This window comes from Barbus barbus (genome assembly GCF_936440315.1).
Source record: "Barbus barbus genome assembly, chromosome: 36".
NCBI classification, from domain to species: domain Eukaryota; kingdom Metazoa; phylum Chordata; class Actinopteri; order Cypriniformes; family Cyprinidae; genus Barbus; species Barbus barbus.
The window spans coordinates 9,897,185-9,924,145 of record NC_136714.1 but is presented as its reverse complement, the minus strand read 5'-3'; the positions used below and the strand labels follow the sequence as shown (position 1 = coordinate 9,924,145).

At 41.9% G+C, this 26,961-nt stretch overlaps 1 protein-coding gene across 2 annotated transcripts in view; it reads left to right on the top strand.

The window, feature by feature from the left end:
• The window catches only part of LOC306856302 (teneurin-2-like), a gene marked incomplete at its 5' end in the record, with an annotated part of 227,828 nt that extends 204,602 nt beyond the window's left edge, over positions 1–23,226 (top strand). For both annotated transcript variants that reach the window (XM_079395482.1, XM_079395481.1), the window contains 16 exons: positions 3,300–3,510; positions 3,592–3,711; positions 3,805–4,066; positions 4,416–4,683; positions 5,033–5,176; positions 9,639–9,891; positions 10,428–10,448; positions 10,739–10,971; positions 11,777–11,931; positions 13,040–13,914; positions 15,081–15,256; positions 16,178–16,413; positions 16,646–16,942; positions 17,049–18,669; positions 18,795–18,925; positions 21,447–23,226. In XM_079395482.1, coding sequence (XP_079251608.1) covers positions 3,300–3,510; positions 3,592–3,711; positions 3,805–4,066; positions 4,416–4,683; positions 5,033–5,176; positions 9,639–9,891; positions 10,428–10,448; positions 10,739–10,971; positions 11,777–11,931; positions 13,040–13,914; positions 15,081–15,256; positions 16,178–16,413; positions 16,646–16,942; positions 17,049–18,669; positions 18,795–18,925; positions 21,447–22,184 — 5,741 coding nt within the window. In that variant the 3' untranslated portion in view covers positions 22,185–23,226. The remainder of the gene's footprint in view (positions 1–3,299; positions 3,511–3,591; positions 3,712–3,804; positions 4,067–4,415; positions 4,684–5,032; positions 5,177–9,638; positions 9,892–10,427; positions 10,449–10,738; positions 10,972–11,776; positions 11,932–13,039; positions 13,915–15,080; positions 15,257–16,177; positions 16,414–16,645; positions 16,943–17,048; positions 18,670–18,794; positions 18,926–21,446) is intronic.
• Positions 23,227–26,961: the final 3,735 nt, after the last annotated feature.

The following is a 26,961-nucleotide window of genomic DNA, read 5'->3' as shown; positions in this document are numbered from 1 at the left end:
CTTGCCGCCGACCGAGAGAGATACACTGTACATGTGGCAAACAGTGCAAACAACAATAGCAGGAGAAAAAGCCATTGCTCACTCGTGAAAAACGGAGCGAGAGAGAAATGAAACAGAGCGAGAAAAAAAGAAAACAATAATAGGCACGTGTAGAAACGTGATTAAAAATAAAACAATAATAGGCGTGTATAGAAACGCAAATGGAACTGCGAGTGACAAGCTAACTGGCTAACGAATGCTAACGCGCTGCACTCGCGGTTTTAAAAAGTGAACGATCAAATTAGTTAGATTAGTTTGATAGATAATACCAGAAATATGTTGGGAATTAAGTTATATATTATCACTTTAAACAACAGAGAGTGAAAGTAAGATAGAGATTCAACAGAAAAGCGAAGCTACACTGAGCTACAATCGCAAACCTCTCAGCAGCACGACAGACAGAAGCAATCGATCACAATTACAGTGAACTGCGATATGCAGCGAATAAGAGATGGGAAGAGAGAGGAAGATGAAACGGGAAGGGAAGCTCTCAGGGGTGTGAGCCATGCCCTCTGTGACTTTGATGTAAGTTCTCTAAAGTGAAATCAGGAAAGAGAGAGAGAGAGAGAGAGAGAGAGAGAGAGAAAGAAAGAAAGAAAGAAAGCGAAACTAGAGCATAATTCAATTCAGTGATCGCTTCTATCAGTTGAGCTCATTACCCCAATGGGGATGAATAAATAGATTTGTCCTTTTTCATTTCCATAATGATGAGAAGTTCTACATTTGAGCTTATTATAATTATTTTAATTATATTATTTGTCTCTCTCTCTCTTGACATCAAAGCAGCGCAGGGGTTTGAACTGAGAAGGGTTCATCAAAAGTACACGTTCTGAGAATAAGATGGCAGATGAACAGGCAGACTTCAGAAGTCCCTTTAAAGCATCTGCCACTCTGAAACCATGAAACTGTGGGTGCTGAGGATGTCAAATGTGCTGGTACTTCTGGAACCTCGTCGATACTAGAAAGGTTAAGTAATAAAAATCAGATATGTGTCTAAATATCCAATCTGTAAATTAGGCACTACTGTTCAAGGATTTGGGGTTAGTAATTTATTTATTTTTTATTGTTTTGAAAACGTGTCAATTTAAAATAACTTGCATTTGAATATATTTTAAAATGTAATTTATTTAAATTGTAATTATCACTGTGATGGCAAAGTTGAATTTTCAGCATCATTACTCGCATTTTCAGTGTCATACACATGATCATCAGAAATCATCCTAATATGCTTATTTGCTCTTCAAGAAATGTTTCTTATTATCAGTGTTAAAAACAGTTATGCTGCTTTTTTCAGGATTCTTTTATTTGGAATACAAATGATTATTTAATTTTATAAATGCCTTTACTGTCACTGTAATTTAATGCATGTTTGCTGAATAAAAATATAAATTTATTAAAAACAAAAAACATGTTACTTCAACTGTAGTGTACGTTAGGCAAAATTTACAGCATTTACAGCAAAATTGATTGCTGCTAAAATTGACTGAGAAATATATGAAGGCTTTTTTCCATTGCTAATATTTTACTTTAAATGCTTATATTAATATTTACAGGTACATCTCAAAACATTTGAATATCGTGAAAAACTTGTTTCAAAAAGTGCAACTTTCATATATTTTAGATTCATTAGATGTAAAGTAAAACATTTCAAAAGTTTTTTTTGTTTTAATTTTGATGACTAGAGCTTACAGCTCATGAAAGTCAAAAATTAGTATCTCAAAATATTAGAATATTTACATTTGAGTTTCAATTAATGACCATCCCTACAGTATAAATTCCGGGTATCTCTTGTTTTTTGAAACCACAATAATGGGGAAGACTGCTGACTTGGCAATGATCCAGAAGATGAACATTGACGCCCTCCACAAAGAGGGTAAGTCACAGAGGGTCATTACTGAAAGGTGTGGCTGTTCACAGAGTGCTGTATCAAAGCATATTAAATGCAAAGTTGACTGGAAGGAAGAATTTGGGTAGGAAAAGGTGCACAAGCAACAGGGATGACCGCAAGCTTGAGAATACTGTAAAGCAAAGCTGATTCAAACACTTGGGAGAGCTTCACAAGGAGTGGACTGAAGCTGGAGTCAGTGTATCAAGAGTCACCACGCTCAGACGTCTTCAGGAAAAGTGCTACCAAGCCACTTCTGAACCAGAGACAATGTCAGAAGCGTCTTACCTGGGCTGTGGAGAAAAAGAACTGGACTGTTGCTCAGTGGTCCAAAGTCCTCTTTTCAGATGAAAGTAAATTTTGCATTTCATTTGGAAATCAAGGTCCCAGAGTCTAGAGGAAGAGTGGAGAGGAACAGAATCCATGTTGCTTGAAGTCCAGTGTGAAGTTTCCACAGTCAGTGATGATTTGGGCTGCCATGTCATCTGCTGGTGTTGGTCCATTGTGTTTTCTGAAGTCCACAGTCAACGCAGCCATCTACCAGGAAATTTTAGAGCACTTCATGCTTCCTTCTGCTGAAAAGCTTTATGGAGATGCTGATTTCATTTTCCAGCAGTACTTGGCACCTGCCCACACTGCTAAAGGTACCAAAAGCTGGTTCAATGACCATGGTGTTACTGTGCTTGATTAGCCAGCAAACTCGCCTGACCTGAATCCCATATAGAATCTATGGGGTATTGTCAAGAGGAAGATGAGAGACAATGCAGATGACCTGAAGGCCGCCTTCAATGCAACCTGGGCTTCCATTACACCTGAGCAGTGCCACAGGATGATTGCCTCCATGCCACGCCGCATTAATGCAGTAATTCATGCAAAAGGAGGCCCAACCAGTACAGGGCAGATGAGGTGCATAGAAATGAACATGCTTTTCAGAAGCCTGACATTTCTGTTTAAAATATAATTTTTTATTGATCTTATGTAATATTCTAATTTTCTGAGACACTGAATTTTGGGGTTTCATTATCTGCAAGCCATAATCATCAAAATTTCAAGAAATAAAGGCTTGAAATATTTCACTCTATGTGTAATGAATCTATATAATATATGAGTTTCACTTTCTGAAATGAGTGACAAAAAATAATGACCTTTTTCATGATATTCTATTTTTTTAGATGTACATGTATATATTGTATGTAAAATAAATTAGTATGTTCAATGGCATATATTAGATATGCCCAGGCATTTCTAACAAGTGCTGAATTTTTGGTATCACGACAACCCTAGTGCGGGTTTATTTTTTTTATTCATATGTCGCTTTGCTAATGCATGTTACAGACCTAAAGCTTATGACATGTGGTGACATCTTTCCACTCAGATGGTCTGGTTGACTGCATGGATCCAGACTGCTGCATGCAGAGCTCTTGTGTGACCAATCCTCTGTGCCGTGGATCACGTGACCCACTTCAGGTTATTCAGCAGAGCCAATCAGAGGTCCAAAAAGTCCCTTCCTTTTATGACAGAATCAAGATGCTTGTGGGTAAAGACAGCACTCACATCATCCCAGGAATCAACCCATTTAATGCCAGGTACCTCATCTGCCCTGTACTGTGATGGACTAAATGACTAAATTTATCATGCTCTAATATTGTATTTTTGTGTGCTTGCAGCCTGGCATCTCTAATTCGAGGTCAGGTTTTGACCTCAGACGGCACTCCTTTGGTGGGTGTCAACGTGACCTTTGTGAAGTACCCTCACTATGGTCACTCCATGACCCGCCAGGATGGCACGTGAGTAACTTCACATTATTTAAACCCCATTCAATACTTCCACATGCAGTTGAATATGTGCTGAAGTATATTTCCTGTCCCGGTTCTCCCTAGTTTTGATCTGGTGGCCAATGGCGGAGGCTCTCTGACTTTGCGGTTTGAACGGGCTCCGTTTCTTAGTCAGGAACGAACGGTGTGGCTGCCCTGGAATCGCTTCTACGCCATGGACACTGTGGTGCTACAAACGGAGGAGAAAGCCACAGCCAGATGTGATCTGAGCGGTTTTGTCAGGCCCGATCCTGTGGTTCTTCCCTCCCCACTGTCCTCCTTCTTCAGCTCCAACCCTTCAGAGAGACACATCCTCCCTGAGAGCCAGGTGCCACATTCAACACCACTACCATCACTTCTCATTTCTTTCAAGTTCACGTAGGTCATTCCACTCTTCCGTTGGCTTTTTATTTGCGTTTTATATCCTCTATTACTCTCCTTCTTCACTCTCGGATGGTCTTTTGTTGTTAATCTTCGTTTTCTCTCTTGAACACTTTTTGACTCATTCACATCCTTATACCTTCTCGCAATTACAGTTTCTCTCTGCTGCTGACAATTCATCTCTTTTATGTCCTCTCCAAGGCAGTTTTTAAAGACTGACAGCAGCTGCAAGAATTTTGGATTTTTAGCACTTTGAGAAGCCATTAACCCACTTTTCGCTTCCTCTCACTGTCCAGGTGCTTCATGAGCAGGTGGAGATTCCCGGCACCAGTCTTAAACTTTGCTATTTGAGCTCCAGGACTTCAGGCTACCTCTCACTGCTCAAGGTGATCATGACCCCGGCTCTAGTGCCTCTCAGCCTGGCCAAAGTACACCTGATGGTGGCCGTGGAGGGTCATCTCCTTCAGAAATGGTTTCATGCATCTCCCAATCTGGCTTACACTTATATCTGGGACAAGACTGATGCCTACAGGCAGAGGGTCCATGGCCTGACCGAGGCTTTGGGTAAGTGGGGTATGGAGTCATGTCAGGAAACAGGTGTATTTTAACTGTTATCTTGTTTCTTGTCTATGCTATTATCTGTTCCCCAGTGTCTTCTCTTAATTTGAGCTCCAAAACACAGATAGTTTCGTAGTTTAATGAGACTGTCTGTCTCTCATCCATTATGGTGTGCCAGCGGCAAGTTCCTCCTGTGAGCTAATGAATTGTTATGTCCCTGCTCGGTGATGGAGTGTTTAATTAAGATAGCACAGCTTTGCTCTTCCTCTAAGTGTCTTCCCTCTCTGTCATTTTTGCCTTCATTCTTCACTTTTCTTTCCTATCCCTCTTTCTATCTGTCAATCTTTCTCTATAGTGTCTGTGGGGTACGAGTATGAGACGTGTCCCAGTCAGATCCTGTGGGAGAAGAGGACAGCTGTGCTGCAGGGATACGAGCTCAACCCCTCAAACTTGGGCGGCTGGTCTCTAGACAAACACCACATGCTGAACGTTCGCAGCGGTATGATATGGAAACACCTATTCATGTAGACGTTAATACACTGATTAGTGAAGGTCAAAAGAACTTGGAAGCAACATCAGTGATCAGCAATGGAAAATAAATTCACTATTGGACTGGACATTTCTATACTACTGGGGAAGTCGTGGCCTAATGGTTAGAGAGTCGGACTTGTAATCCAAAGGTTGCGGGTTCAAGTCCCCGGCCGGCAGGAATTGTAGGTGGGGGGAGTGAATGTCCAGCGCTCTCTCCACCCTCAATACCACGACTGAGGTGCCCTTGAGCAAGGCACCGAACCCCCAACTGCTCCCCGGGCATTGCAGCATAAAATGCCCACTGCTCCGGGTGTGTGTTCACGGTGTGTGTGTGTTCACTGCTGTGTGTGTGCACGTTGGATGGGTTAAATGCAGAGCACGAATAGACCTTTTACGCAAAAACCGGAAGCACGTCAACGAAGTGTAAACCCAGTTCCGGTATGAGTTTTTTTTGGCGGAGAAATGGCAGCTAGAGTGTTTTCGACGAGCCTGAGTTGTCTTCCGAAGTTCACCAGCGCCGATGTGGTGAAGAGTGTGGAGATGCATTCGTCCACTAAAGGGAACAAACTGGACAAGGGATATAAATTCTTCCACGAAGAGTTTATCCACAATTACCAAGGTAAGCTTTAGCTAGCTTTAGCTTTAGCCAAAGCCGTATCACCGGTTATAACTCTGTTTACGTTAACTGTAAATTAAGTGTTGTGAATTTGTAATATAAGGTATAACACATCGCAGTGAATATGTCGTGTGTATGTTTAAGTGAGATGGCATGAGATTAACATAACAACCAGTAGTTTGGTAAAGCTGTAACGTTAGTAGGTAAATGTGAAATGTTACTGACATTGTTTTGTAAAGTTGTGTATTTCTATGTGAGATAACATGTAATGTTTTCTTGTTGCATGCGGTTATAGTATCAAATATACTCCAGGGACAGGTAGTAGTGAGAGGTAGATGCTTCAGGTCAATGAGAAAGAGCGAGGAGCCTCACAAACTGGAGGTTTGACTATAGACAGAATTATATACGCAGCTCTGCACACCCATTACTCTCGATGAAATATCTCACAAACTCACTACACTCCTCTTTTTTACTAACTCAAATCTGGTCACCCTACTGAAAATTATAGTTTCATGTTATTATGAACATTGATGTAGCAACATAAGTATGACTTCAGTGTAACCTATTTAATTTATTGTGTCTAGATATCACTGGAGGCAGAAAGTGCCAACCTGAAGGCTTTCTGCTGCAGTTGTGCGGCTGGTAAAGGATTCTGCAATCACATAGTTGCCATCCTGTACCAGACCGCACACTATTCACAGCTGGGTCTGCAAGCTGTTCCACCCCCCCTGGCCTGCACAAGTGGCTTACAAAGATGGCACAGACCAAGAACACAGGTGGGTTTGTGATAAACATGTCATCATGATTAAAGAACCGATGTGTATCTATAACAACAGTAGTGACTACAGACTGTAATTAGTTTCTGTCTTTTACTTAAGGGAATCCATCCTGAACCGGTTAGTGAGCTGGTGGTGCAAAAGCCCAAAACAGTTGGCAAGGATGGTCTGAGGTCCACACTGTACAAGGCATATACAGTTGATTAATTTGTTAACTGTTTTGTTGCTTTGTGAGAGTAAGTTAAGGTTTTTTTTTATGTTACGACTAACCAAATTATCGTTACCGCAGATAAAATGAATAACATTTAAATGTAGTTAAGCACTCATGTCTAACTTTTCTTTTGTGTGACCAATAATCTTGTGTTTCTCTTTGCTCTCTTGTCTAGGACCACTGCCAGATCCATATATGATGGCATCTGGAAGCAAACTAAGCAAGGTGCAGCCCCAACCTCTCATGGCTGTTGTATTGGATGGGGTTTCTGAGATGGAGCTGACACCATCTAAATTTGGGTCTGTCCCTCGTGGATCCCCCATGTCCTATCAATGTCCACCCAAGAAGTCCAGTGACCTCCTCCTACACCACATGGCTCCAGAATTTCCATCCCTTCCTGTGATGCAGCACGCTTTTCCTAGGTTGCATTTCTTCCGACCTTGCATCAGTTAATGCATCTCCAGTCTCTTGAAGTGTCACCGCAGCTGTCCAGCGAGATAGCAAAAGAAACTCAGCAGCAGTCCAAATGTCCTGCGTGGACACAGCTACGGCGACCAAGGCTGACTGCTAGTCGTTTTTGGGAAGCTTGTTGTAGTAGGGCGTGTCGTGCAGAGCTGGAGTCTGCAGCTATTCAGATGATCAGAGGCTCCACAAAGCAAACAGCTGCAATGAAGCGTGGTCTACTAGTGGAGCCTGAAGTGCTGGCAAACTATGCTGAACTGTTGCGAGTTAATGTGTTACCAGCAGGATTCGTCATTCACCCTGACGCACCACATCTAACTACTGTGCCAGTCCAGACGGTCGGGTGTATGACCCTTCAGAGTCGCCTCCTTTTGGCCTGGTTGAGGTGAAGAGCAGCACAAAAACTGATCCATCTCAGGTTGCTCACCTCAAGGTGCAGGAAGGCCACACCAGTCTGAGGTGTTCACATAAGTACTACTGGCAGGTTCAGGGCCAACTGGCAATCACAGGACTGACATGGTGTGACTTTGTTACCGATACCCAATCGACTTTAACTGTGGAAAGAATTTGGCGTGATGACTCATTCATAGCGGAAATGAAAGAGAAATTAGATATATATTATTATGGCACATACATGAATGCATACCTTGAATTACACTAATCTTGTCTTTACCAATCAGTTTAGCCTTCTGTCTTACTGTTGATGATCTGTAATGTTATTTTTTTATTGTAAATGTTTGTTATGAGTTGTTATTAATCAGTTGATGTTACACATAGCAAAAAAATAAATGATGCACAATTTTGACAAATTGTTTTATTTGTTCATCTAATGTTTAAGTGAAATCAAAGTCATATTTCAACAGAAAAATATTAAGAATATAACAATTATATTTAATTAGATTTTTAAGAATATGTAGGAACACTAAATTATTTATACATACTATTTACACATTATACATTATTTACATACAAAACATTAATTCACTCTTCAAAACAAAAAGGTCCTTGATAATTTGCCAAAACACAGCAGTTAAGCCAGATCTGACGTTTGAAGGTTCTGTCATATACTGACTCCCTTCTCAAAGGAGCTGTAAAGTTGTTCCAAGGGAATAGGCTCGGGACAACACCACTCTTCAGGCGACGAACGACGCAGCCACCACTGTAATCATCCGGAGCGAAGTGCCGGCTGCAGACATAGGTGCTACCTGTTTTTACATTAAAACTATGCCCTTCCTCTCTTCGGATCGCCTGTATCCATTTGGGTTTCAGGTTTGGATCCACAGGAAAAGAATGAAATGAAAGGTAGGGCTGTTTTTGGTTGGAAGACGAACAGCCTGGAACACAACAGAAACTGCGACTCTTCGACTCTGCCATTTTTCGTATCTGCCGCTATGATAACAGGAAGTTCTAATACACTTCATTGACGTATTTCCGTTCGAAAAATGCGGAAGTGCGTAAAAGGTCTATTCCGAGTATGGGTCACCATACTTGGCTGAATGTCACTTCACTTACTTCAGACTTTAGCTCCATACCTCATCAAACACACCTTTATGTAAGTTTCAAGTAATCCTGAAGACTTATTTTACAAGTGTGTTTGATTATAGATGCAGCTAAATTCTGCAGTGCAGTGGCCTTCAAGGACCAGAATTGTCCATCCCTGAATGATCAGGCTAATTACAATGAGCCAGGATGTATTTCCTATGAGGCACTTGTTTTGTGAAATATACCTGACAATGCAGAAGGGACAGGTCATCCCTGCAGCTGATGGTTTAACAAGCTTCTCCAAAAAAAAAAAAAGTCCATTACTGAGTCACACTGTGTGCAATGTGTTGGTATTAAGCAACATTATAGAATAGAAGTTACTGCATGCTTTTTCACATCCGTTTATCTTCAGGCTTTGCAGCAACTAAATTCCTCCTTCCGAAGAGTTATTCCCTTGCTTTAGGAGATAGGGAGGTTCATGTTAAAAGAAAAACAATTTATTGTGATTGGAGCTTGGCTAGTGGAAAGTCAAAAAAGGACACAGCAATGCCAGTTCACTATAAAATAACTCACACTTTCTGCGTAATATTGCTCTTTTTATGCATATTTGCCATTGCTCATAATTTCATCACTGTATTAGGGTAAATTCCTCTTCGTTTCCGGGACCAGCTAATTTTTTTGCCCGTTATTGATGATTATGAGGTCTTTAATGACTGCTGGTTTCACACTATTGATCATGAAATGCAATAAATATGTCACACTGTAGAAATTGATGCCTTCATTTAAGCATCACATTTGTGCGTGTAAAGACCATTAGAAATATGTCATGTTTGAAATCTCACTCAGTTGTGCTTAGTGACAGTGTTTGATTTATTTCACACAGGCATCCTTCATAAGGGCAGCGGTGAGAATATCTTCCTCTCCCAGCAGCAGCCGCCCATCATTAACAGTATTATGGGTAACGGCCGAAGACGCAGTATCTCGTGCCCAAGCTGCAGTGGGACGGCTGAGGGCAACAAGCTGCTGGCGCCGATGGCCGTAGCCTGTGACGGAGAGGGCAACCTGTACGTGGGTGACCTTAACTTTGTGCGGAGAGTCTATCCGTCCCTCAATACCACAGCTGTACTGGAGCTTAGGTAAAGCTGATAGGATGCACAGCTGACAACATTAAAACCGCATTTGTAATTCATTTAACCTCTGTAATATAAGACATTATAGAATAGAACTGAATATTCTGCTACAATAATAATTGTCTGGAGTTGGTTCTAAATCAAATCACATTTAAATAAAAAATGCATGAGGCTTAAATTCCAAGATCCACTGACAGGAAAAGCTGTCAGAAGAAGATAAATAATAATTCAAACTTGTCATTTGATATTGTTCTGTGAAATCAAGGGTTTCCCATGAGCACCACAGCTCAATATGTCAGAGCAGTGGCACTGACCACAAAGTCAACAGTTATTGCAGTTTGATGAAAGATAATAATAAACACTTGACATGCACTGATAAATCATGCACTACTACACCAAGGACATTTATTATGATAATAAATAAGTTCAGTTTTGATTTAATGTTGTTTTTAACAACTGGAATAGCTTTTACAATTAGATGTATTGACAATTTGTTCTAACTGATGCACTTTTTTTCTTTTCTCTCCCCCTGCTTCACGAAGAAATAAAGATTTGAGACACAGGTAATTAAAATAAATGCATAATCTAAAAATATTCATCATGTGTGCATGTCTAAATAGCATGCTAATGTGTCTGAAAACTGAGATTTGTTGTGCTTGTGTCCTACTCTTTAATACAGTTCATTGCATGTAGCAGAATCTTTTCCCTTTTTATAAAAGTGTTTTCTTTTTTGAGTTCCAATTACTTTACCAGCAGTTAACTATTCACATTTCATCATATTCACCTAGGTAACCATGCTGTTTGTCAGAGGATTTTATTAAGAGACATTCTCCCATTTGCCCTATTTCCATAGCAACAGTCCAAGCCATAAGTACTACTTGGCAGTGGATCCGGTGTCGGGTTCTTTGTTCCTGTCAGACACCAACTCCCGGCAGATCTACCGCGTTCGCTCTCTGAATGGGGCACGACCGTTGCTGGATAACGCTCAGGTGGTGGTGGGGACGGGAGAGCAGTGTGTCCCGTTCGATGAGGCACGCTGCGGTGATGGAGGCAAGGCAGTGGAAGCCACACTAATGAGCCCAAGAGGTGATGTTTTTTAAAGAAATATTCCCGCTTTTCGTCTCGATCTGTGACTTGGGAGGAGCAGAAATTACACAAAGTACTGCACCTTACTTCATACTACATCCTGAACTTCTTCAGAGTTAGCTTTTACGCAAGACAAAGTATCATTTCCACACTGTAATGCTTCACAGTTATGACTGAGACACATTTTTATTTTCCATGAACCTAGAAAGCATCAACATTTAATCCCTTAGACAGTTACCAGGTGCTGTCATTTTCTATGCTATCACAAACCTCAGTAACCTGTAATTCTCTAGACTCCAGACATCGTTCTTTAAGCCCAGCATGGCCACTGATGTGAGGAAAATAAATGACACAGAAGGTAAAGCGAGATCATAAGGTTAGCAGACTGCACTCAGAGACGACTCTGCCTTCTTATCTCAGAATAAAACGCACTCTGACATGATCACCGTGACAGCGTGACTCAAACTGTAGCAGTCGAGCGGCACAGCGTCTGACTCTTTTCCAGGTCATTGCTCCCACACACACAGACTACTAATTATTTTGCCTTTAAAAAACACCTTGCTCTCTGGAATATCAGAATGGGAGGGAAATCAATCAGATACTTGGGGAGCAGTGAAATTCTTTAGGAGAGGAGAAGTTTAAGAAGAAAAGTACCATAATTATTAGACAGTTACAACAATAGATCATTTTGTCTCAACTGTCCTTTTAATACCAGCTGAATATCATATATATTTATAGAATGTCTTAATATGAGCTTTATCATGCACAAGTATTGAGTTTCTTCACTGCCGGTTCTTTCATGCAGGTGTTGCATTGGATAAGAATGGCCTGATGTACTTTGTGGATGCTACCATGATACGAAAAGTGGATCAGAATGGCATTATCTCCACTCTGATAAAGACCAATGACCTGACTGCAGTCAGGCCCCTCAGCTGTGACTCCAGCATGGATGTCAGCCAGGTTGTAATTACTTTTCTCAACTCTCTTGCACTTGCACTCAGTTGACGGTCTATCAAGATAGGTTCATGCTCCTAAAAATAAATGAACGGTTGTTGAAATCTGTTCTAAAATGCCTTGTTCGGATGCTCTATAATGTGTATAGATGTATTGCGTCTTATTTCAATTTGTCTGCAGTGTGTGCAAGTTCAAATTAGCTTCTTGAATATCACATACATACCCTGGCTGATCTCAATGGATATGAACATAACTCATTTGTCATTTGTAATGCAGAAGCAATGAAATGTGTGTCCCTACATAGAAACAATCCATTAAAATGAACATTGTTAATTATCAAGATTATTTTATAGAATCAGAGACAGATCATTTGTTTACCAGAGTATATTATAAATTCTTTTGAGCAAGTTTGATGGCACCCTATGTAAATTAATATTGATCAAACATGCTTGTTTAAAAAAACAACAACACACATTTGATTGAGATTGTCATCGTTGATGTTTTAATGTAGAGGTTTTGACAATGTAACTATACAGAAAAGAACAGTAAAAGTGAGGAAATAGGCTAACTGTTTAAGCTAAATAAATTTAGCAAGTAACTTACTGAATACTATTTTTTAAATAAATTACAGGCCCAATGAAGTATACAGCTAAACTGTCAAACAGAGTTGTGTAAACACATTTCAGCCTGTTTATTTCAGTTTGCATTGTGGATTGCGTTTTTCTTCATGTTTCATCCTTGCGTGTCTCCTTGGGTATTAACGTTTGACAATGACAGTGACAAACAATGGAACTGGATTATCAATCAAGCAGCTGTCATCATTTGTCTATCACTGTAATAAATTCATAGGCCTGCTGATTCGTTCCACTCGGAAGAATCTGTAGCACATCATTTTTTTTAAATGCCAGTAGGAAATCTATTGTCAGAAATGGGAAATGCATTCAGTTTGACCAGAAGCAAGGATAAATGAAACGAACAGAAAGGGAGGTATCAAAAGCAGAGGCAGGGAAATCCCACTGGGCTTCCCACGAAGACCACAACTGCTCAGCATGCCCAATAATTTTTATTTTTTTGTGTTAATGTACTCTTCACGTTTAATGTTTCTTAACATCAGGTACGTCTGGAGTGGCCTACAGACCTGGCCATCAACCCTATGGACAACTCTCTGTATGTGCTGGAGAATAACATCATCCTGCGTATCTCTGAGAACCACCAGGTCAGCATTATTGCAGGGCGGCCCATGCACTGCCAGGTCCCTGGCATTGATTACTCGCTCAGCAAACTAGCCATCCATTCTGCCTTGGAGAGCGCCACAGCCATCACCATCTCCCACACAGGTGTGCTCTATATTGCCGAAACCGATGAGAAGCGCATCAACCGCATACGGGAAGTTAGCACCAGCGGCGAGATCTCCCTGCTTGCCGGCGCTGCCTCCGAATGCGACTGCAAGAATGACGTCAACTGCAACTGCTTCTCAGGAGATGAGGGCTACGCTGCGGACGCCAGCCTCAATTGTCCTGCTTCGCTGGCTGTGTCACCAGATGGTACCCTGTACATCGCTGACCTGAACAATATCCGTGTACGTTCAGTCCGCAACAACCGCCCTAACGCCACAGCAAGCGGACAATATGAAGTGGGTTCATCTCTGGAACAGGAGCTATATGTGTTTGGTCCTGACGGCCTTCATAGGCAAACGGTTAGCCTCATTACAGGCTTGGCCCTGTATAACTTTACCTACGGGCTGGACGGAGAGTTGGCAGCAGTTACCGATGCCTCTAACAATACACTTCGGGTGAGGAGGGAGGCGTCTGGCTCTATCAGGCTTGTGCTGTTGCCAGAGAACCAGGTGGTAACACTGGGAATGGACCCAGCCGGCAGCCTACGTTCAGTGTCCGCCCTCAGCCAGGAAGTAGCACAGCTCAGTTATAACACTAACGCAGAACTTTTAGCCTCCAAGTCAGATGAGACCGGATGGACAAACTTTTACAAGTGAGTATGAAATGTGCAGTGTGACGATAGAACTTTGAGGCAAAGGCAAATCTGGAAATCTTAAGGAAATTAATTTAAAACACTCCGAAACACAAATAAAACTCATTAGTCACAAAGTTTCAGGGGGAATAACTTTCTTACGATAAGGGTAATAACTGCATTAGATCTCTAGACATGTGTTTGGTTATTGTTTGATGAATAACTGCTGCAATATGCAGGGAAATATCTTTTTAATAAAATTCAGTTTGCATCTGCTTTTCGTGGGTAGTAATAACACCATGTTTATTGGCCATTGTTAATAAAATAATCTATATTAAACCCAATTTACATAAAATGTGGTTTGTTTGCACTGAAATGATTGATATTGACTTATTTTAAAATGACCTAGTGACATTTCAGTTTATTTAGTACTTTAAGCTGGATAGAGAATTTAGTGCATGTTCTTGTGGTCAAATTGTCAGTGTAAAAGTGATGTGATTGTTAAAAATTTGCCCCCAGTGTCTCATAGATGTTGTTATAGACAATGGATTTTGACTTCTTTTGTTTCTAAGCACTGGTTATCATCTGACTTGAATCCTCATCTAGTGTCAGAGCAGAGGATGTTTACACAGCACCGCTTTGGTCCTGCAGCCATCTAGTGTCTGTATGCTAGAACTGCTTTAGACATTTAAAAACCATAGATGACAAGTTGTGGTTGTTTCAAATAGTGTTTTATATTTATACATAATTTCAGCATTTTTCATTTACCAGTTGTTTTGGCAGCTAAAAAAGCTGAAATAAAATACAAGTATTAGATGAAAAACTTTAAAATTAAAAAAAGAAAGAAAAAAAACAGCTGTCGAAGTACTACAATCACTAAAATTAAACTTAAATTATAAAAAGTTATATAGGAAGATAAAAAACTAATAAAAATGACAAAAGCACATAACAAAATTACTAAAACGCAAACTAAAATAAAAAAAGAGAATACAAATAAAAGCTCATTTGAAATATTAAAAATCTTATAATAAGGTATAAATAGTGCTAAAATAACATTGGTTTCAAACTATTTAAAACATTAAAAATTACTTATAAATTAATTAAAGAAATAATTGTGCAAAGACAGTGCTGACTATTTATTGTATTCGTGTTGTTAGTGAGTTTTGTCTTGTATCCCTACTTCTCAGCTATGACGGTGAAGGTCGTCTGACCAACGTCACATATCCCACTGGTGTGGTGACCAGTCTGCATCGTGAGATGGAGGAGACCATCAATATTGACATGGAGAGCTCAAACAGAGATGATGATGTCACGGTCATCACTAATCTCTCATCCGTAGAGGCGTCCTACACTGTGGTTCAAGGTACACAACACAGAAGGAACATATCTCAGTCCCGATCTCATGCTGATGCCCCCCGTTTCCCCTCTAAATCACATCCAGTAAGACCAAAACACACAGCAGGCAGTTAGACTGATGTTTCTCTTTACTACCCACAGGGAGGCCACATTGTTTGAATGTGTGGAGTCCAGCAGAGCAGAGAAATCATCATTTTACAATTTACCATAGGCAGCATTTAGGGGTTCTTTCAGAAGGCAAAAGCTTGAAGGCTTAAACTCTTCTCTTTATATCCAGTGGATTATGTATTGATGGATTCTCTCACGCAATTTACTTGTAATTTCCTGTAGAGAGTATGCTTTTGCTATTTACTCAAGACAAATTACATGAAAACCAACCCTTTGGGTGCCCTTAATTTTAGATTAATATGAATAGATAAACAAATAACAATAAAATATTTCTTACAAAGATTTTAGAAAAGAAGACAACATTAAAAGCTGAATGCATGAATTTACAGTTTTCACGTTAGATCCATGTATACGAGAAGTAGAGAGTTCCATTGAGATAATGTCCAACAAATACACAGTCCAGGTTCGTCTGTCCATTGTGTGAGGAGGATTCCAAGCAATTGTTTTGCTGCTGTGAGAGCAGCTAAAAGTAAAGATCTTTGTTGGACGGACAAGGTGAACTCCCTAAAGTCATTCATGAAAAAATGGCGCGGAGTCAAACATATCTCAGTACCCAACAAATATGATATGTCCTGTGAGCTGAGTCCAAAAAGGTGAGGGAGAGCGGCACTCCCAGAAAAAAGCAAAAATGTGCCTAAAACTCCTTGGGAACAGAGATTACACTTAGGAGAAGACGACAGATTCATCTAAAAACGTTTCATTGGAGTCAAGTAAACCCTATGCAGAAATACCGACCTATATTCTTTTTGCCTTTTCACAGACCAAGTGAGGAATAGCTATCAGTTGTACCACAACGGCACACTGCGAGTGTCCTATGCTAATGGAATGGGTATCAGCTTTCACACTGAACCGCACATCATTGCAGGATCAGTGAGCCCAACCATTGGGAGACGCAACATCACTCTACCCACTGACAGCGGCCTCAACTCTATCGAATGGCGCATGAGAAAAGAGCTGACCAAGGGCAAGGTCACAGTGTTTGGCAGGAAGTTGCGCGTAAGTTTTTCTTTTTACTATTGAAGTTAGTTGTCAAGTCAAGTCAATTTTATTTGTATAGCACTGTTCAAAGCAGCTTTACAGAAATTCACACATAATACACATTTAGCAGTTTAAAGCTTGGCAATGGGATACTTTGGGAAACAATTAATCTGTTTAAATTTGCTGCGTAAACTGCAACGTTTGATGTTTGAATGTAGAACTTCCAGAAACCTTAAATCTTTTCCCGCAGGTCCACAGCAGAAACCTTCTGTCCATTGACTATGACCGCAACACCAGAACAGAGAAGATCTACGATGACCACCGCAAATTCACTCTACGCATCATCTATGACGCCCAGGGCCGACCGGCCACCTGGCTCCCCAGCAGCAGCTTAGCCCTGGTCAATGTGTCTTATTCACCCACCGGCCGGTTGGTGGGCTTGCAGAGGGGCAGCATGAGCGAGAAAAGCGAGTTTGACACATTTGGACGGATCCTGTCCCGAACCTTTGTTGATGGGAAAGTTTGGAGCTTCAGCTACATGGACAAAGTGAGTTGACTCTTTTGAACCAAAACAAAAGATTTGTTTTTCTTACAGTGTTAATATACTCATTTTGTTCACCCTTTAATTTTTCTCTTGCTCTTTCACTCTGCAGTCCATGGTGTTGCTGCTCCAGCAGAGTCAGAAACAGTACGTCTTTGATTTTGACACAGCGGGCCGGCTCACGGCGGTCACTATGCCAAGCATGGCCAGACACACTATGGCCACCCACGTGTCTGTTGGTTACATTCGCAACACCTACAACCCCCCTGAGAGCAATGCCACCATTATCCACGACTTCAGCGAGGATGGGCGCCCACACGCTACATTCTACCTCGGAACGGGCCGGTGTGTGCTCTACAAGTACGGGAAGCTCGGAAAGCTCTCGGAGGTGCTGTATGACGCCACTGCCATCACCTTTGGCTATGATGAAACGACTGGAGTGCTTAAAATGGTCAACTTACAGAGTGGAGGCTTCTCTTGCACCATTCGCTATCGCAAACTCGGCCCCCTAGTGGACAAACAGATGTACCGCTTCTCAGAGGAAGGAATGGTCAATGCTCGATTTGACTACACCTATCATGACAACAGCTTCAGGGTGGCCAGCATAAAGCCAGTTATAGGGGAAACCCCACTTCCTGTGGACCTATACCGCTACGATGAGATTTCTGGTAAGGTCGAACACTTTGGCAAGTTTGGCATCATATACTATGACATCAACCAAATCATTACCACGGCAGTGATGACCCTCAGTAAGCATTTTGACGCACATGGCCGCATCAAGGAAGTGCAGTACGAGATCTTCCGCTCGTTGATGTATTGGATGACGGTGCAGTATGACAGTATGGGCCGGGTAATTAAACGTGAACTAAAGATCGGTCCATATGCTAACACCACACAGTACCGCTACGAATATGATGGCGACGGACAGCTTGTTGGTGTCAAGGTTGATGACTGGTCTACTTGGCGCTACAGCTACGACCTAAACGGAAATCTCCATTTGCTTAACCCTGGTAACAGCGCCCGTCTGCTGCCACTACGCTATGATCTTCGAGACCGAATCACACGGCTCGGCGATATGCAGTATCAGCTCGATGAGGATGGTGTGCTTGCACAGAGGGGCTCGGACATCTTTGAGTACAATTCCAAAGGTCTTCTCGAGCGAGCCTACAGTCGCACAGCAGGAGGTTGGAGTGTCCGCTATCGCTACGATGGCTTGGGCCGCCGTGTCTCCCGCAGAACTAACGAAGGCGAGCATCAGCAGTATTTCTACGCTGACTTGAACTACCCCACTCGGGTCACCCATGTTTACAACCACTCGAGGGCTGAAATCACCTCGTTCTACTATGACCTGCAGGGTCATCTGTTTGCTATGGAGATTAGTGGTGGGGAGGAATACTACATTGCCTCTGACAACGTAGGCACTCCGCTGGCCATCTTCAGCAGCAATGGGCAGATGGTCAAGCAGATGCAGTACACGGCGTACGGAGAGATCTACCATGATTCCAACCTGGATTTCCAGCTCATATTGGGCTTTCATGGAGGGCTTTATGATCCTCTCACAAAGCTAGTGCACTTCGCCCAGAGAGACTACGACGTGCTGGCAGGAAGATGGATTGCACCTGACCATACATTGTGGCCGAAGATAGGCAAAGAGCCAGCTCCATTCAACCTGTATATGTTTAAGAACAATAATCCACTCAGTGATATGATTGATGTGAAAAACTATGTGACAGGTAAGAGGTGATAAAATGTTCTGCTTTGTATTTATGGGCTGAGCTTAGAACGCATGTATAAAATGACTGACATTGGTTCCTGTGACAGCTTGTAAAAGCTATCTTTTCCCTGTTTTGTTTTGCAGATGTGAAGAGTTGGCTGGTTATGTTTGGCTTCCAGCTCAGGAACATCATTCCAGGGTTTCCTAGACACTCGCTTTACTTTGTTGACCCTCCTTATGAGATACTTGCCAGTCAGGACTCTGATAACGTTCAGGTCAGTTTGATTTGGCAATCATTTTTCAATTAAATTTTTTTGTCTACATTTGCTGAGCAAATGGCTTCACCATTTTACATTCAATATTTTTACTGATCACATAATGTTTAGAATTACCAGATTATACTCCATGTATTCTTATATATGCTCTAAGTATTTATATTTGTCATTTTAAAAATATTTTTAAAATAAATTTATGAAGACAATTTGCAAAATGTTTTTGTTACAAATATGTTCACTACCATTCAAAACCTTCGGTTCAGTATCGTTCAAAACAGTAAGACCTTTTTTTTTTGGAAATTAATACTTCTTCAGTCATGAAGCATTAAACTGATAAAAAGTGAAAGTAATTTATAATTTTACAAAATAGTCATGGTCAGAATTATTGGCACCCTTGGGAAATATGATCAAAGAAGGCTGTGAAATTAATCTGCATTGTTAATCCTTTTGATTTTATATTTAAAAAAAATCACAAAAATCTAACCTTTCATTGGATAATAAGAATTTAAAATGTGGTTGAATATCATTATAAAATAAATGATTTTCTCTAATACACATTGGCCACAATTAACAGCACCCTTTTATTCAATACTTTTTGAAACATCCATTTGCCAGTTTAACAGCTCTAAATGTTCTCCTATAATGCCTGATGCGGTTAGAGAAAACCTGACAAGAGATCAGAGACCATTCCTTCATCCAGAATCTCTCCAGATTCACAGCTCCATGACGGTGCTTTTTCTCTTCAGTTCACCTCGCTCATTTTCTACAGGGTTCAGGTCAGAGGACTGGAATGGCCATAGCAGAAGCTTGGTTTTGTGCCCAGTGACCCGGTTTTGTGCCCAGTGACCCATTTTTGTGTTGTTTTTGAGGTTTGTGTCCAAACAATCCAAACATGGCCCATTATAAGATTTCTAACAGAGTCAGTCACTTGTTGATTTTTTATCTGTTGGTATTTGATAGAATCCATGATGCCATGTGTCTAAACAAGATGTCCAGGGCCTCCAGCAGAAATATAGGGCCACAATATAAAAAATACAGCAGTATATTTCATTGTACACATGGGGTACTTTTTATCCCTGTGTTCACCAAACCCATCTTGAGTGTTTGCTGCTAAAAAGCTAATTTTTTAGTTTAATCTGACCATAGAAGCCAGTCCCATTTGAAGTTCCAGTCGTGTCTGATAACTGAATATGCTGGAGTTTGTTTTTGGATGAGCTAGGAGAATTTTTCTTGAAACCCTCCCAAACAACATGTGGTGATGTAGGTGCTGTTTGACCATTTTTTTGTAAGCTCTTTTCTTAAAGCCACTTCACTAATTTGTGAAGCTCAATTATCTTTTGCTGCACATCATAAATATATTCTTTGGTTTTTCTCATTGTGATGGATAATTAAGGGAATTTTGGCTTTGTTTTCCCTCCTATTTATATTTCTGTGAAACAGGAAGCCATGGCTGGATAATTTCATGTTCATAATCACCCAGTGATTATTTTGAGTGCTCAAAATTGTGAATATGAATGGGAAAATACTTCAGAGATATTTTACTCATAAGAATTTCTAGGGATATCAATAATTGTGTCCATCGTGTATTTGAGAAAAACATTTATTTCATAATGATATTTTCCCCCATTTTCAATTATTTTAGTTCAATGAAATGTTAGATTTTTGTGATTTAAAAAAAAATAAATAAAAGATCAAAAGGATTAATAATGTAGGTTTATTTTCAGAGCCTTTTTTGATCATAATTTGCCAATAATTCTGACCACGACTGTACGTATATTTTCAAATAAATTATGTTCAAGCTTTGAACTTGAACTGCTGCTAAACAAAAAAATGTATCATGGTTTACACAAAAATATTAAGCATGTGCAACTGTTATAATAAAGAAGAACTTTTTCTTGAGCTCAAAATCAGTATTTCTGAAGTATCATGTGACACTGAAGTCTGGAGTAATAGCTGAAAATTCAGCTTTGTTATCACAGGAATAAATTACATTTTAAAATAGATTAAAATAGAAAAAAGTTATTTTAAATTGCAATTGTATTTCAGAATATTACCGTTTTACTGTATTTTTGATCAAATAAATGCAGACTTGGTGAACATACAAGACGTCATTCAAAAAATATTAAGTCTCAAAAACTTCAAAAAACTTTTGAACAGTAGTGAATGTTTAAAAAAAAGTTATTTTTGCAATTTCAACAAAACCTCATTTATCTTAGCCAGCTAAATAACATTATCCTGGGGATAAATCTGCAGAATTTGCAACAACAATGTAGAATGCATCACAGAAAACCAATTGTTTGTATGGACAAAGATAAAAAAAAAACTACAACAACAAATGTAAAAAAAAATTTGTGCCAGCATTGTCAGCATGTCCCTGGTCTAAAGGGACAAAATAATTTTCTGTCAAATTGTCTGAAATGCTCTTTACGCATTACAACCTAAAACTGAAAGTGGCCATATGTATCATATTACTGCTGAACCAATTTTATCAGGTGTCACTAACTGTTCACCCATTTTACAGCTTTTCACTGGAGTTCAGCATTCAGTGGACAGACACAATCAGGCTTTCATGGTTCTTGAGGGGAGGCGGCTCAACAAACAGCGGCGCACAAAGCGCGACAAGCCCGGTTACTGGTTTGGCACCAGCACACCCATCGTAGGCAAAGGCATGATGATCGCTATCAAGGATGGTCACGTATTAACAGACCTGTCCAGCTCAGCTAGCGAAGACAGTCGCAAAATATCACAGATCCTCAGCAACACCATCTACATGGATGGCACGCATTACACCATCGATGGACGAGACTGCCACTTCTTTGTGAAGCTCGGACTGGCTGACAGCGACCTGTTGGCCCTGGGTCTCAGCAGCGGCCATAAGACGCTGGAGAGCGGGATCAACGTGACTGTCAGCGGGCGCTCCCGCCGGGGCGTCACTTTAGAAATCCACTCCGCCAAACTCACATACAGCGTCCGGTACGGGCTATCAGCAGAGGTTCTGGAAAAGGAGCGGAGCCGCCTGCTGGAACAAGCCCACCAGAGGGCGCTGTCTGGAGCCTGGGCCAGGGAGCAACAGCAAGTGCGCGAGGGCAGGGAAGGAGGACGCATGTGGGCTGAAAATGAGAAACAACAACTGTTAGCCATGGGGAAGGTCGTGGGCTACGAGGGCTACTACGTTCTCCCGGTAGAGCAGTACCCTGAACTGGCAGACAGCAGCGCTAACATCCAGTTCCTCAAACAGAACGAGATGGGCAGGAGGTAACAGAGTTCAGCCGTCGCTGATGCCACACCATCTCCTACGGAGAGAAACAGAGCGCTGCAGAGACATTTCCCAAAAATGGAGAACCAAACGCCAGCAGCAAGAACACTATGACCCAATATTGAGAAAAAAAGCACTTGTGAACAATGATTTTGTAGTGACCTTTTGACTTTATAGAAAGTGGTAAATATTTTTTAGTCATTTCGGACTGGCGGACATTCATGTGTTGGTAGTGTTATGGCTCACTGCTTTGGTTTTTCATGACTGCATATCAAACCATATGTTCACGGATAAATCAGTTCACCGCACTCTCATACCGCAGTGCTTAATAAAACAGCATCACCTGCTCCCATACGTGTTTGTGAAACTACACTGGAACATACTCAAAAGGGACGACAGTGTCTCGTTCCTCATGAATTTTCTCGGTATACGTCGATGCAGTGTTCGGTATTATGATTTTAATTGCGCCGTGTGAGGCTGAGCTTTCTGATTGGCCTTCGTTGGATGTGTTAATCATCAGCTCACACCGTCTGTCCTTTTCTGTTCGCAATATATGACAATCACAGGGTCTGATACGTTGATCAAAAAACTGTACATGAGCCAAACGTTTTGTATAATATGTAAGAGACTTATTGATTTTTTGTAAATTATTTTATTAATTTAAATTCAACTTGGCAAGTGAGAACAGATGAAAGCGTAATATATATTGTTTTTTAAGTCTGTTAAAACTGTGAAACATATTACACATGTAAAATATTCTCATTGACTCAACAGTTTGGGTGTATCAAATCAAGAACATTTCTTTGAGGAAGTGGCTTCATCATTGCTTTGTGTGAAAATCCATTGCAAGACTCATCGCAGAGGTTGATTTCTTTGAATATTATGAAAGCTAAAGCAACCGTTGACCATTTTTTTCTTGGTGTAGAATCTCTTCTGAATGTGGTAAGTCAGTGTGGATATGAGCTTCAACTAGCAAAGTCACACTCAGACACCTGTGGAAGGAGGTTCTTTGGAAATTCTATGAAAATAAAACATTTGCATTTGTACTTTTTGAATTTGAATGACTTCCTTTACAGCTGAAAACAATAACAATTGTTTCACTATTCCCATAAAAGACCCTTGTTAATTTCACAAAAATATCTAAAGAGCAGTACACAGTAGTAGACCAACCTCAATCCCAACAAATCTTTCTGTCCAAACGAAAAAGGTTATTGAAATGTAGATGGTTCTATTTTTGTGCTGGGAAAACCTTGTTTATTTCTAAAATGTGATTTGGTCTGGATTTGTTTGTACTTATCACTTAAAAATCAGCCAACATGAATCGAAAAAAAGGTTTCATGAAAACATCTCAGGTTACGTATGTAACCATGGTTCCCTGAGAGTAGGGAACGAGACACTGCGTCCTCTAGGGGTCGCTATGGGGAACGCTGTCAGCGTGACCCGTGTCTGAAGCATACATACAAAAACACCACTTGTTGGCCGGCGACAGCCTATGACGTCACTACCAGCGCGACCACAGTATAAAGAGGCACCAGGAAAATACGTCATTCATTTCTTCGTCTGAAGCTTGCGTCCGAAGCATGGCACCGAACTTGCATGGGATGGTGATGGCATGGGTGATGGCGCAGTGGATAAGACACATGCCTTTGGTGTGAGAGACCCGGGTTCGAATCCACTGCGAGACACCAATGTGTCCCTGAGCAAGACACTTAACACCCTAGTTGCTCCAGAGGCGTGCGACCTCTGACATATATAGCAATTGTAAGTCGCTTTGGATAAAAGCGTCAGCTAAATGAATAAATGTAAAATGTAAATGTAAATTTAACCTAGAGGACGCAGTGTCTCGTTCCCTACTCTCAGGGAACCCATCTCAGTCCCTTTCGAGGGAACTTCGAACTGCGTCCTCTAGGGGTCGCTATGGGGAACGGAATACCCATGCCACCATGCTGAGGGGAGTGCAAGCCGAGCACTAAGTACCAACTCTACCCGGCTAAGGGACGGTACGACGGCTGTCAGTGACATTATCCCCTTCGGCCAAAGGCCTGAGCTGCATACCCCAGAACTTACCTATTAGGGGCCGGGCCTCCTGGACCCAGGGTAGAGCTCAAAGGCTTGGAATCAGAAGAAGTGATTCCTTTAAGGGGATACGACCAAGCGCCTAGGATAGTAACTAAGTCTTGGCCTGTCACCCTCTGCAAGAGCTCGCTGAAAGAACTGTCTCAACAGATCCTTGGGTGCAACACCCTGTTCAAGTAGTATCACTGGGGATACATGGGTAGAGTGGGGCCAAAGGTGAAACCGGGGCCTGACTGACTCAAAGAATGGGCACGAAGCCGCAGCGCGTAACCCATACCGTACAGGATTTTAGAAAGACAGAAAAACACTTGGTGTGCGATCTTACCACAACGTGGCTTTCAGAAAGTGCACAGAGACTAGCGTGCGCACTTATCATAACATGGATTTGTAAACACCATTCAAATGCTCTGGAGGGAGCAGCATGCTCATAGGTGACCCTCTATAGTCAGGAGAGCAATGCTATCTCTACCAAGGCAGCGCTCCGGAGAGGCAGAGAACTTAACTCTCAGCATGAGAGGGAACTCAGATGCTCCGAAGGGAGCGGCATGCTCATAGGTGACCCTCTAAGGTGAGGGGAGCAATGCCAGCTCGACCAACAAGAAGAGCTCGGAAGGGAGCAGCATGCTCATAGGTGACCCTCTAAGTGAGGGGAGCAATGCTAGCTCGACCAACAAGGAGAGCACATCAGACGCCCAGAAGGGAGCGGCATGCTCATAGGTGACCCTCTAAGGTGAGGGGAGCAATGCCAGCTCGACCAACAAGGAGAGCTTGGAAGGGAGCAGCATGCTCATAGGTGACCCTCTATAGTGAGGGGAGCAATGCCAGCTCGACCAGCCAGGAGAGCATAGGGTGCAGGAAGGAAGCAGTATGCTCATAGGTGACCCTCTATAGTAAGGGGAGCAATGCTAGCTTGACCAACAAGAAGAGCACTTCAGATGCCCAGAAGGGAGCGGCATGCTCATAGGTGACCCTCTACAGTGAGGGGAGCAATGCTAGCTCTGCCATCTCTGATCCCCAGATGGAGATGGGCCAGGACCCCTGCTTTGTTCGGGCTTAGACCTGGACCTTCTTGGAATAAAGGTTGTAAAGGCCGCTGAGCGTGCCTTCGCCTCCCTAAACTTCTCGACCACCGTCTCGACGGAGGTACCGAAAAGCTCGGAAGGCAAGACTGGAGCATCAAGAAGAAAGCCCTTCTCTTTCTTCCCAACATCTGCCAAATTCATCCACAGATGTCTCTCCATTACCACCATGGCCGCCATAGACCTGCCCATAGCAGTGGCGGTCTGCTTAGTGGCACGGAGAGCCAAATCCATGGTGCGGCGCAGCTCAGCTACTTCGTCAGGCAACAAGCCCTGACCCTTATCCAGGTCTTTCAGCAGATCAGCCTGGTATGCCTGAAGTCAAGCCTTGCCGTGGCGCGTTCCATAACCTCCAACAGTTCATCATACGCAGGGCAGGAGGATTGATAGGGCTCAGTCTCAACTTCTTCACCCTCAGACATCTCCTGCTCTTCCTGGGCATAACCCAGCAGAGCACTAGCCGCTGGATCAGATGATGTCAGCGAGATCGCGTCATCATCCCGCGGCTTGCCCTCGCTCCCCCTCTCTAACTTATCAGCCAGATCCACCTGCGAACCCCACGAGTTCATTCTCCTCCATGCTGCAGCATCAGTGGGTCCTGAACCACGGGAAGCAGACGGCTGTCCCTCCTTCCTCGAAAAGAGTCAGACGAGAGTGGAGCTTTCTCATGGAAAAAAGCTCACAGTGCACGCAGATTGCCCCCTCGAGGACATTGTGTGCGTGCTCCTCACCCAAACAAAAGACGCAAAGATCGTGCGTGTCATCAGGTGTCAAATAACAAGGACACGGATGCACACATTTCTTAAACGCCTTGCTAGTGCTCGCCATAGTAGAGTACAAAATCGTTCTTACCAGTGGAATGCACGCTTCAAACAAAACAGTCACTGAAGACGAAGAAGTGAATGACGTATTTTCCCGGTGCCCCTTTATACTGTGGTCGCGCCGGTATTGACGTCATAGGCTGTCGCCGGCCAACATGTGGTGTTTTTGTATGTATGCTTCAGACACGGGTCACGCTGATGGCGTTCCCCATAGCGACCCCTAGAGGACGCAGTTCGAAGTTCCCTCGAAAGGGTACTGCATTCCGTCTAAGATTCTTTTCAGTGTAAAAATACAAGCATTATGCTCTAAATTTAAGTCTATATAGTAATTTACTCAGGCTCAGCAGTTCCATAACATTACTACACTGTGAACCCTCAGAGAAACAATGACTTGTCCTGTTATTCCCTTTTCCAGAATTGTAGTTAAAATGCCAGAGAACTAGAAGTCAAAACTGTGATTGTCTGTGGCCAGTGAGGTGGAATGACAGTCAGTTGAGAACATCAGGATTTTTGTAAAGATTTCTGTGGACAACAAGGACTGACATAAACAGAGTTTAAGAATTCTGAACTTTTGAAAAAAAATTCTACCATCGAATTCAAACAATATAGTAATTATTAATAGTTTTGCTGTTATTTCCATGAGGTTTCAGACTGAATGGCCAAAGATTAGACCAGCTGTAGCTGTCATTGCTGACAGTGAGAAAATGGTAAACATAGCTTTGCTTTAAATAGCCTGTTGCAGTGCAGGTGTTAAGTTTACACCCATGGGAACCACTTCCAGTGAAGTGATGCACACTGGTGCTG